Source organism: Sinocyclocheilus rhinocerous, unplaced genomic scaffold, assembly GCF_001515625.1.
Source record: "Sinocyclocheilus rhinocerous isolate Xijiao unplaced genomic scaffold, SAMN03320098_v1.1 scaffold1142, whole genome shotgun sequence".
Taxonomy (NCBI): Eukaryota; Metazoa; Chordata; class Actinopteri; order Cypriniformes; family Cyprinidae; genus Sinocyclocheilus; species Sinocyclocheilus rhinocerous.
This window is the reverse complement of record NW_015656027.1, coordinates 261,067-272,314: the sequence shown is the minus strand read 5'-3', so window position 1 is coordinate 272,314 and position 11,248 is coordinate 261,067. Positions and strand designations below refer to the sequence as shown.

The 11,248-nt window shown below is 36.9% G+C and overlaps 1 protein-coding gene across 1 annotated transcript; it reads right to left on the bottom strand.

Annotated features, from left to right (window-relative positions):
* Positions 1–4,060: 4,060 nt before the first annotated feature.
* LOC107719303 (insulin-like growth factor-binding protein 5) lies at positions 4,061–8,157 on the bottom strand. Its single transcript, XM_016526705.1, has 4 exons — positions 7,562–8,157; positions 4,748–4,956; positions 4,474–4,593; positions 4,061–4,317 (listed from the first exon to the last, which is right to left on the bottom strand). Exons 1-4 carry the CDS (start codon positions 7,893–7,895, stop codon positions 4,180–4,182), a joined length of 801 nt encoding a protein of 266 aa, XP_016382191.1. The 5' UTR covers positions 7,896–8,157; the 3' UTR covers positions 4,061–4,179.
* Between the last annotated feature and the right edge of the window lie 3,091 nt (positions 8,158–11,248).

Genomic DNA, 11,248 nt, shown 5'->3' with positions numbered 1-11,248 from the left:
TTTTCCGAAGACAAGATCATCGTGATTAGCTGTTCTATCATAAGCGACAAGAGCGAACCAAATAATAGGATACAAATGGCTGATAAGGTCAGAGCAGTGTGATGGCCCGCTTGTCCCTAGACACGGTTCTGATAACTTTTACCTGAGAAGATATTGCTGCTTCATTTTGGAAGATTAACTTTTCCCTTCTATTTTCTTCATAACCCGAGAATGTGGCGACAACATACCTGGAGTTACGCCACCTAAACGGTGCAGACAAGTAGGCTACGTTCGGCTGTACACAGACGCTGAGCCGCTTCAGACAGCTCACCAGTAGCGCTTCAACGGACGAAAACACACACAATTATGTCAAAATATGCGGTGTTGGCGAGTTACCTCGTAAACGTAGTCTTAAATTAGTTATAAAGTCTTAAATGACCGTAAAGAGTTTGGAGAAAATAGCAAATGTGTCAGATCCGCATCATCAGGTTTTAAAGAGACAGCGCTGCTTTTAAAGTAAAACCTGCTAAAGTCTGTGATTTGATGTAAATCAAAGAACAAAAGAAAAAGAGAAATCACTCGACTGCTCTAGTCGCTGATTAACTTTTGTAGCTTGAATAAAGATTAATCTGTATAGTTTATGCATATACAATTTATAGTTAAGGTAAAATCACTTAATATTTCAGAGCCTAGTAAATGTTAAAAATTATGGCTTTCAATTATACTGTAATGTTGAATGGCTGTAATTAATGGGTAAAATTGAGGGAAAATGCATTTAATAGAGACAGCAGTAGCAGTATTGGTATCAATTATTCATTAATAATAGGCTACTTATTAAAAAGATGCCATTAAAAACATATTTAAAATATAATATCTTTATGTTGTTTCTACATTAATTTGGAGGTTCAATGTGAAATTATGACAATATAAAAATGATTAATCATGATTAACTACAGAAAAATGTGTGATTTTTTTTTTTAAGTGATTGAAAGACAGCACTAATGTTAACCTTTTATAGATTTTAGATTTCAATTTAATTTCAAATTTTATAGGTCCCCCCAGAAAGAGATCGGGACGGCCCCCACCCCCTTGGCCCCCTTCAAATTTTCAGTTTGATAATCCGGCCCTCAAATGAAGCTAATTGAATAGCACTGCTCTAATGCGTTAACATGGGTGCGGAAAAAATATGCACCACATACACACTGCAAACGTAGTATGTGTGAAACAGGCATAACACGATGGCCTGCTCCGTTTGCCGAAAATATGCAAAGGATAAGAAACTCAAGGTTTTTTAGGGACAAAAATAAAGATAAATCAATAAATTCTTGTAAGTAAAGTAAAGGACCAATTAAAAACATTGTAAATATGTTTAGTCATTGTAGTAGTAATAACTGCCTGTTTTTGTAAAAAGAGTTTCATGGCCGGTAAAAAAAAATTTGGGCCGGTAAACGTTATCACGTCACCGGCCATTGGCAGGTGTGGCAAAAAGTTAGTTTTAGGCCCTGTGTATATATATATATATAAATGTAAAAACATGCTGCACACGTAATTAGTGATGCACCAATTAAATATTTGGAATTACTCCCCTCAGTATGTTCTTCTCAAACTGTATCTGATGAAGTACAGTACACAGACAGAATAAAGAGTTTATATTATTATATCTGAATATCTTTATATTTATATATTTATTAAATACATGTTTTGTCTTTACAAAAGAGACAAAAATAAGAGTACATAAATTACATGGCAAATAAATATTGCACGTAGATATTTAGATGTCATACAAAGAATTTGATCATCCATATTACTTAATTTGAGCTCAGCTTAAATAAGCTATTTAAAGCTATTAAATTAAGAAGAATAAGAATCTTAAACTGAAAAGGTTATGGGAAAAATTTATAGTTTTTTATTTTTAATGCACATCAAAGTCACTCCATTATTAGATAGGCATCCTACAAAACTTATCACACTGCTCTGCTTTGTATATTTGTCTCATAAGAGTGAGCCTAACTCCGCAACATGGAGTGGTACCATTCAGAATTCTTTCCATGTTACTCATGAGTATCAAGAGGAATATTTTCCTTTAAAAATCTCACAGAATCACTAATGTGCCTAGAAACTTTGAGGATTATGGCTAAAATAAAACTGAGTCAATCTGGTTTACAGGTGATGATGACAGAGGACTTTCTACAATTCTACAAACAGGGAACAATTCTGAACTGCTGTCAGCCTCTGATCTGACACGCAAGTCACACTTACAATGCGAATAATCTCATAAGCATAAATAACATATTTTTGATATCAATAGGGGGGGAAAGTGGTTGCACCAAATTCAAGTCTGTTGGCCAGCACCTAATAGTGCCTTTGGTACTTTACTACTATGGCATTTTCATAATGCAAATAATCTCAATTTGCCTACTTTTTAAGAACACTGAATTTGCTTTTTTCAATCTACACTCCTGCAAACTAAAGGTCAGCATTTTGAGTGTTTGTGTTTTCCCTCTGTGGCCCCTTTGATGCCTTTGATGTAAATCAGTATTCAAATATTTGAGTAGAAAAAGGCACTCAGATTTCCATAAGAACCCAAGGACCCTGATCTGTTAAAGTTTGAAAAACTAGAAAAATGGCTGGTTGCTTTGTCACAATTGTGCATTCAGATGGTGAGCCTTTCTTATTCCATAGTGATTTATATAAACTGCATGTTTATATATGTGTCTAAACTTATTGAGAGGTTGTGCTTTGCGTTCTTTGGACTTTTGGGTGTTTGCTTTTACAGTGCACTAAAACAGTGGTTATTAGAATATAAATTTCCCTATATCATTCGGGCTGGCAAAACAATATGCCAAGACAATAAACTGATGTGACGAAAACTTTGAAAAGGGTTATACTGAAACACAGTGTGTGATGTTTATACAAGTACTATTCAGTGAATAAGTCATATGAAACAGTCATATTAATACATGGGGATAGTTCACCCAAAATGCTAATTCTGCCATCATTCACTCACCTTGTCATTCCAAACTTTTATGCATTTTTTTTTTTGTGGAAGACAAAAGAATACACAAAAGGTCTGATGCTTTGGACCCACTTTAACTGTATGGACAAAACTGTTGGAAATCTTACTTTGTTTTCCACAGAAGGAGTGTCCTATAAAATAATGACATTTCATTTTTAGGTGAACTATTCCTTTAAGCTCATAAAACCTTCTAAGATGTCTGTTATATAAGATACAGTGGAAACTAGTCCATGACTCTAGTACATTTCCCAAATGATACTTGATACACCCCACCAACCTTAATGACACATGAAGATCAAAGAGGACAATTGCAGGATTCAATAACTGTTGCAAATGTTGAGATATCCTCTGCCTAGCTTTAAAAGAGGCTGTTTTTTTTATATATATAATATGGATTTTCCACAAATAAAGGTCAGACTCCTTAAAGGGATAGTTCACCCAAAAATGAAAAATCTGTCATTTATTACTCTCCCTCATGTCGTTCCAAACCCGTAAGACCTTCATTCATCTTCGGAACACAAATTAAGATATTTTTGATGAAATGTGAGAGCTCTCAGACCCTGCATAGACAGCAACGCAACTGTAATGTTCCCAGGTCCAGAAACGTAGTAAGGACATCTGTAAAACAGTCCATGTGACATCAGTGGCTCAACTTGTGACGCAACGAAAACAAAAATAACATAATTTTTTCAACAATTCTTTTCACCCGAGTTACGTCTTCCGCCATTTTAGAGAGTATCACAATGCAACGCTGATTACGCAGATTACGTTCATGTGCGCGCTTTCTCTCTCAAACGTAAAAACCGCTGATTACGTCGATTACGCTCTTGGGTACTCTCCAAAATGGTGGAAGACGTAACATCGCAAAACTGAAGTTGAGCCACTGATGTCACATGGACTGTTTTACTGAATATCCTTACTACGTTTTTGGACCTGGGAACATTACAGTTGCGTTGTTGTCTATGCAGGGTCTGAGAGCTCTCACATTTCAACAAAAATATCTTAATTTGTGTTCCGAAGAGGAACGAAGGTCTTGGAACGACATGAGGGTCAGTAATTAATGACAGAATTTTCATTTTGGGGTGAACTAACCCTTTAAGATTAAGATTAGAAATAATTGGCAAATCACATAATATGGTAGATGAAAGACAATCTCATTGTTACGTGACCAAATTTGAGTTGTCTCATTCGTTGTTGTTGCTGTTGCTTTCAAGATCTTTGCATTGGATGTTGCCTCCATTAAAGTCAGTGCCCGGCATCTGAACTCCATGCTTGTTTACACACCAGCAGATGCCTCTCTTGCGCCCCCTGGAGGGTTTACACTGCGACATAAAACCAAAAATTGACAACACAAAGTAAGCAATGTAACTTGACCCTGCCCTCAGCCAAGAGCCATATGTTTATAGGAAAGAAAACTTTCCGACAACTAAGCTTGCCAGTAGCTGACATCTATAAACATGCTGAAGTGCAGAACTAACCTGTTTGCGCTTGAAGAAGCCTTTCTTATCACAGTTAGGCAGGTACAGTGAAAGAGCCATGATTCTGGAGGTGTCCTTCATCCTCTGGATGATTCCATCCAGCTTTCTTCGGCATGGACCCTACAGTTAGCACAAACATCATTAACAGAACAGTATTGAAAAGGTGTTAGGTATTAATATAAACATTATAACATATAAACAATATAAACAGAATCAGCATGAAATCATTAGTGTTTTTCACTATCATCAGATGGACATTGATGAACAAACTTACAATGTCAGACTGATATTTGTCCTTTCTGAAGAGTGGGTATTCAACATTGCCCTTGATCCTGAGTTTAGCCTCCAGTCTCTTCTGATCATTTCGCATGGCCTGAGCCTTCTTGCTGTTAATGTGGTCTCGTTGGAATAATGGAACTTTGGCCTGGGGAAGCAGATCCTCTGTTACCTCTGCAACGTGGGTGTCTTCATGTGACTCACGATCTGAAAAGAAGACAATAGTCAGATGCAATGGCATAACTGAGATCCATGTAGCAAATACACCAGGGTTACTTGCACTGTCAAGACACCTGTATGTCAATCATGTATGTCTTTTATCCAAAGCGACTTACAAATGAGGACAATGGAAGCAATAAAAATCAACAAAAGAGCAATGATATACAAGTGCTATAACAAGTCTCAGTTAGCTTAATGCAGTACACGAAGCAAGGGTTTTTTAAATAATATAAAAAATAAAAAATAAAACAGATAGAATAGAAAAAGAATAGAGCAAGCTAGTGTTAATATAGGCTTACCATAGAAACTATAGAAAAGTTATTCAAATTCAGAAATAGCAAAAGCCAGGTATTTCTGAATAAACAGTCTGTAAAAAACTTTCATGGAAGTTTTCGAAGCTACATTTTCACTTGTCAAAGAATCAAATCAACCATGACAATAAGCCGTCAACAGTTTGAACCACCGACTCGATTTTTTTAATTGAAAGCAGAGATGCCAGATGCCATCTTCAATTTGCCTAGTCTATACCCTCTTCCTCTCTCTCACACGTCACTGCATTGCCCAGCTGTACAGTGAGTAATCAGATTCAACAGCTTGACCCATTCCTTGCCCCTTCTGCGTCTTCAGTGGAAAAGCTAAGCTGCCAGGTCATAACAGATGAGCAAATCTCTCAAGCCATTTGTGATGACATCACTGACAAATCAGAGGGAAAAAAAACTCAGCAAATCTTGTAAATCATTGAATAAATCAACATTGTGTTTCCGCTTCTTTCTTAATCTGTTATTTTATCATCTGCCATCCATTAGTTAACTGGATCTTTCATTTGGGGGATATTGCGTTTTATTTTAGTGATGTTACAATACCCCCCTTCCTAATCGGGGAGTATTGTTCTGGGAATGCATGCTAATCTGAGATCTGTGCAGCCCTGAGAGTGGAGGTGTGCTCATTCTTTCTCTCTGCTTTGTGTTCTAAATGTCTTCTGTTACATACTGTTAACATGCCTTTTATCACTAAAATCTCATTGTTACAGAACAAAGGTGGAACCAAATGAGTGCATTTACACAAAATGTTTAATACAGAGTACCACACATGGCATGCAGGGGAAAAGTTATTGTGGCCATGTATTTAGAAATCATTCCCACAAATTATTAATATAGTATGTAAAATGTTTTTTTTTTTTTTTTTACGTCAATTTAGTTAAATTGCAACCACATCTTATTTATTTTTTTACTTTTTAGATGATCTAAACTATGTTTTATCAATTTGTGCCCTCAAAACTTGCATTGTCCTTTTACTGTGTGTATGATAAAATACATATATGACTTCTGTTATGGACAGAGACAATTGGCTAGAAAAATAAGTTTTATTTTGAATTGGGGAAGAATTCAATATGCAGGCACTAAATTTTCACAACAAAACTGAACTCAATCAAGATGATGTATCTCATCACCACACATAGAAATAAGTTGCAGGAACACTTTCTTAATTTCTATCCACATTCCACAATATATATTTTTTTATGCCAGACCTATTAATATACAGTACAGTATTAATATAGAGCATGAAATAAATAAAAATGTGAAACATGTTTTATCAATTTGTGCCCTCAAAACTTGCATTGTCCTTTTACTGTGTGTATGATAAAATACATATATGACTTCTGTTATGGACAGAGACAATTGGCTAGAAAAATAAGTTTTATTTTGAATTGGGGAAGAATTCAATATGCAGGCACTAAATTTTCACAACAAAACTGAACTCAATCAAGATGATGTATCTCATCACCACACATAGAAATAAGTTGCAGGAACACTTTCTTAATTTCTATCCACATTCCACAATATATATTTTTTAATGCCAGACCTATTAATATACAGTATTAATATAGAGCATGAAATAAATAAAAATGTGAAACTGATTCTACATTCATTTATTGAACCAAAGCAACATCATTGCTCTTTTTGATACTAGGTGGGTCAGAACTATAGTACTTTTATGTAGCATTGCATCTTTACACAGAATATAGAGGCTGCATAGAGTCTCGTCTGAGCAGTCTTAACTCATTTGTGTAAATATTAGCTTTTATTTTGTTTTATTCAGAATGCTGCCTCATTCTTCCAACTCGTTCTCTGTCAGAACCATTCTCAAGCCTTGTGACGACTTGCAAAATGAAGATTCAGAGTTAAATAGCTGCAGCAGCTGTTTTCAGTAAAAGTGATGAGATCGCATATAATCACAGTTTTAAGAGTGCTGACAGCTGAGTTAATCGCTGGTTTTTATGGAGCTGAAAAGAAAGGCAGAGGAGGCTAAAGCCTGTGAAAAAGTGTGATAAAGAGAATGACAGAGAGAGAGATAGATCTGTTGGTGTGTGGGTGGGGGGTTGCTGAGAAGGAATTTGATTTGAATACCAATTCTGTATTCAATAAATATAAAAACTCATCCAAATGATATAAAGTAAATCCTACAGATGTTCTGTTATGGATGTCCTGACCTAGAAAATTCAGCATAGATAGATAGATAGATAAAATAGTTTCCCCTATATTCAATCATTTATTACATAGGCTATAGCCTACTGCGTGTCAATAAAACGTACCTCTAGGCAGTGGTTTGTATACACCTTGTTTCTCATTCATGCAAACTCCTTTGCCGTAAAGTAGAGCGTGCAGCGGCTTTTCCTCCCCGTTTCGAGGTAAGCAGCGCAGTCCCTGTCCACAAGTGGCCGTGTAGACTCCACACGCCTGACCCTCGGTCAGTGCGCAGGTCAAGCAGCATCCGCAGCCGGGCTCCTTCACCACCTGACACCCCATCCGCACCGGAGGACACATGGACATCGCCTTCTGATCGCACGGCTCACAAGGAACGAACGAGGCCGAAAAGCCGGGTAGTCCCCATACAAATGTCATCAGAGTATACAAACTTATCAGCATTGTACTGTAGAGAACCTATCCACCAGCCTTGAATTAGTAGAACCGACGCTTTCTTTCGTTTGAGATGTCGGAGAACGAAGGTGTAGCGTCCGGTTAAAGGAAGAAAGTGTATCGGTGTTTAAAAATATAAATTATTAATCCTCTCACCACTTGGTAGAAGAATCCAATGTTGCATATAACACCTGAGATCTATAAATTAAAAGGCAATGCCCTGAGATGAAATGGGATCAGCGGAATTCGGTGGAAGAGCACGAACCTCAAAATACGTGTAATCAACACCTGTATATTATAATATTAAAAATGAAATCAATATGTGCTGGTTCTATTACAGGTTCTGCAGCTTAATCAAGTGTTCACCCTCGAGAGCTGCTGTCAGTATGAAGCTCTGCTCATGTTAACCGCGTTGAAGGGAGGCGCACTGCACTTCATTTAAAGGTACTGGTGTTTCTTGGGCGGATCCCGGAGTGATGCTGTGCAAAAACGTAGCTATTCGGAACAGGTTCAGATTAAACGAAACGCTAACAATAAAACGATATGAGATAATGGAATACTGCAATCTGGCAATCACATATGAAAGTAGTAATTACTGTGACTAATCATTTAACATAAAGTTAAAGCTAGCTATATTTAAAGGCTTTAAAAAGATTTAAGATTTCTCTTCAGGCTCACGAATGTCTCTTTTGGGTCCGTGTACGTTTTAATAGTTCGGAAATAACTAACAAAGGGATTTGATTAAATAATTCACGGCGATTCGTTTTACCTTCATATAAATTAGCACTTATTCGCACAAATTCATTTGTCATAGCAAATTTCAGTTTACATTTTAAGATTACATGAGATGAATTATTAGATTAGCTAATTATCAGATCAAGTTTAAGTATTTTATTAAGTATATTTGTTTTATTATGCACATGGTAAAAGGGATAGTTCACCCAAAAATGAAAATTCTGTCATTAATTACTCACCCTCATGTCGTTTCAAACCCGTAAAGCCTGTGTTATACTTTCCGCGTGCGCAATCCGGACGCGTACACGGACAGCGCGGACGCGGACTACTTGCATTTATACTACTGAAAGTGTACGCTGGTGGTCCGCTCCGCGGACGTGTTCCATACATGCTTAGTAGATCTGCTTGAACAATAAACAAACATGTGAACAAAGAATTGCCCAGAGTTATTGCACATCTGGCTGTCTTTATATTGTTTTATCGATGGATTGTACAGGTTCGAGTAGCAACGGGCTTCTTCACGTAGCCTACTGACCGCGCGTACTTCTCCACATCACCGTAGCGCCAATTTGCAGAATATCCTCTGAACGCAAGCAGCGTACGCTATTCTGTGTCAGCCGCGACACAAGGATACGTTTTCTACGTGTATTTATGCTTTGATTTGAACTATAACAGCGCATCCGTGGAGCGTGGCTGACACAGAAGAGCGTATGCTGCTTGCCTTCAGAGGATATTCTCCAAAATGGCACTACAGTGATGGGTTTGGAACGACATGGGGGTAAGTGATTAATGACAAAATTTTCATTTTGGGGTGGAGTATCCCTTTAAAGTGGTGGCCGCTGCAAGCGTGGAAGATTGTATCTTGGCTATCGGAGAGGTTGTTGGACATAAGAGCATTTTAGCAGCATCAAGGATGAGTAATGCAGTTGTTTGTTTTTTGAACACTGTAGAAAATGCCAATGATGTGGTAGAAAGAGGAGTTGTAATTTGTGGCTTTTTACACCTGTGCTTCCTCTTTCAACCCCGGCGAAAAAAGTTATTCTGTCAAATATCCCACCTTTTATTAAAGATGAGGCTTTGGTCAAGGAATTGTCACATTTTGGAAAGTTGGTTGCTCCAGTGAAAAAGATCGCGATTGGGAGCAAATCTGAGTTGATCAAACATGTGGTGTCTTTTAGGAGATTCACATATATGATTTTGAGTGAGAACAGAACAGAACTGAATTTAAATCTGAAATTCAGATTTGATGATTTCGACTATACTGTCTATGTATCGACTGATACGATGAAGTGTTTTGGATGTGTCAAAACCGGACATTTGGCTTGTGCCTGTCCCGAAAATGGAGGTACACGCATGAAGAAAGACACGATAGATGAGAGGGTGGTGCAAGACGAAGAAAGCGCTGCTGGTGCACCTGTGTCAGTACCTATGAATCCAGTACAGAGTGTAAAGTGCATAACAAACAAGGTGTCTTGTGAGCAAACTGTTGAAACTGTTCAAACCATGATTGAAATCATGGAAGATAAATGATTCGGCTGGTGAAGATCAAATATTGTCGAATGTGAGCTTGGTTTAATTTTGGTTTAATTTCCTCTGCGAAAATTAACTGGAATAAAAGTGAGGCAGTTTTGACAACATAGTGGAAAATTAGAGTACCAAATCTTCCAGATAGTTTATGTTGGATAAGAGATGGTTTGAAATATTTGGGAGTATATGTAGGTAATGAGACAACAGCTCAAAAAAATTGGATGGGAACAGTTGAAAAGATTAAGAGCCGACTTGAAAAATGGAAATGGGTTGTACCAAATTTATCATACAGAGGACGTACTTTGGTTATTAACAATTTGGTGGCTTTTTCTTTGTGGCACTGGATGGCTTGCATTGATACACCAGCTTATTTACTTGGAAAAATCCGGTCTGTTTTATTAGACTTTTTTTGGGACAAGTTACACTCGATACCACACAACATTTTGTATTTAAAAAAAAAAGAAGGAGGCCAATGACTTATACATGTACAAAGCAGGACTGCGGCTTTTCGGCTACAATTCATACAACGTTTTCTCACCAGTTCAGAGAACTTTGCTTGGAAATCAGTGGCCTGTGCTATTCTTAAATCTGTTGACGAACTCTGTTTAGATAAACATTTATTTCTGATGAATCCAAAAGAATGAATACATCAAGGCTTCCTGTTTTTTTTATAAAAATCTGTTTAAAATATGGGACCTTTTTAAAGTGAAAAGAACTGAGAGTACAGATACTCTTTTTTGGTTATTGGAAGAACCCATTATTTACAGTGCCCGTCTGGACTTTTTAGATACGTGTGGACTATCAAATGATGTTTTTATTAAATCCAAGATCGCAACATTGGGGCGATTAATTAATGTGACTGGCTCAAATTAAAAAAATGTGGAAAATGTGGCTATTTCATTAGGTATTAAATACATTTTTTGTCCCCAAATTTAAGGGAATACTTTTTTAGAAAATTTATTAGATATGGATTTATATGAAGTTAGGTGTACAATGCTTGTGTAAAAGCTTTCAACAAAAAAGGTATACATGAAAGAGTTGATTCACCCTGGCGCACCATCTTTGAATTTCATGAAGATGTAAAACCAGAGTGGAGGGCA

Coding starts and splice junctions, on each gene's coding strand:
- LOC107719303 (XM_016526705.1), bottom strand. CDS start 7,895: ATGCTGATAAGTTTGTATACTCTGATGACATTTGTATGGGGACTACCC. Junction 4,594..4,747: donor ACAAATATCAGTCTGACATT/GTAAGTTTGTTC, acceptor TGCTAACTGTAG/GGTCCATGCCGAAGAAAGCT. Junction 4,318..4,473: donor GCTTCTTCAAGCGCAAACAG/GTTAGTTCTGCA, acceptor TTTATGTCGCAG/TGTAAACCCTCCAGGGGGCG.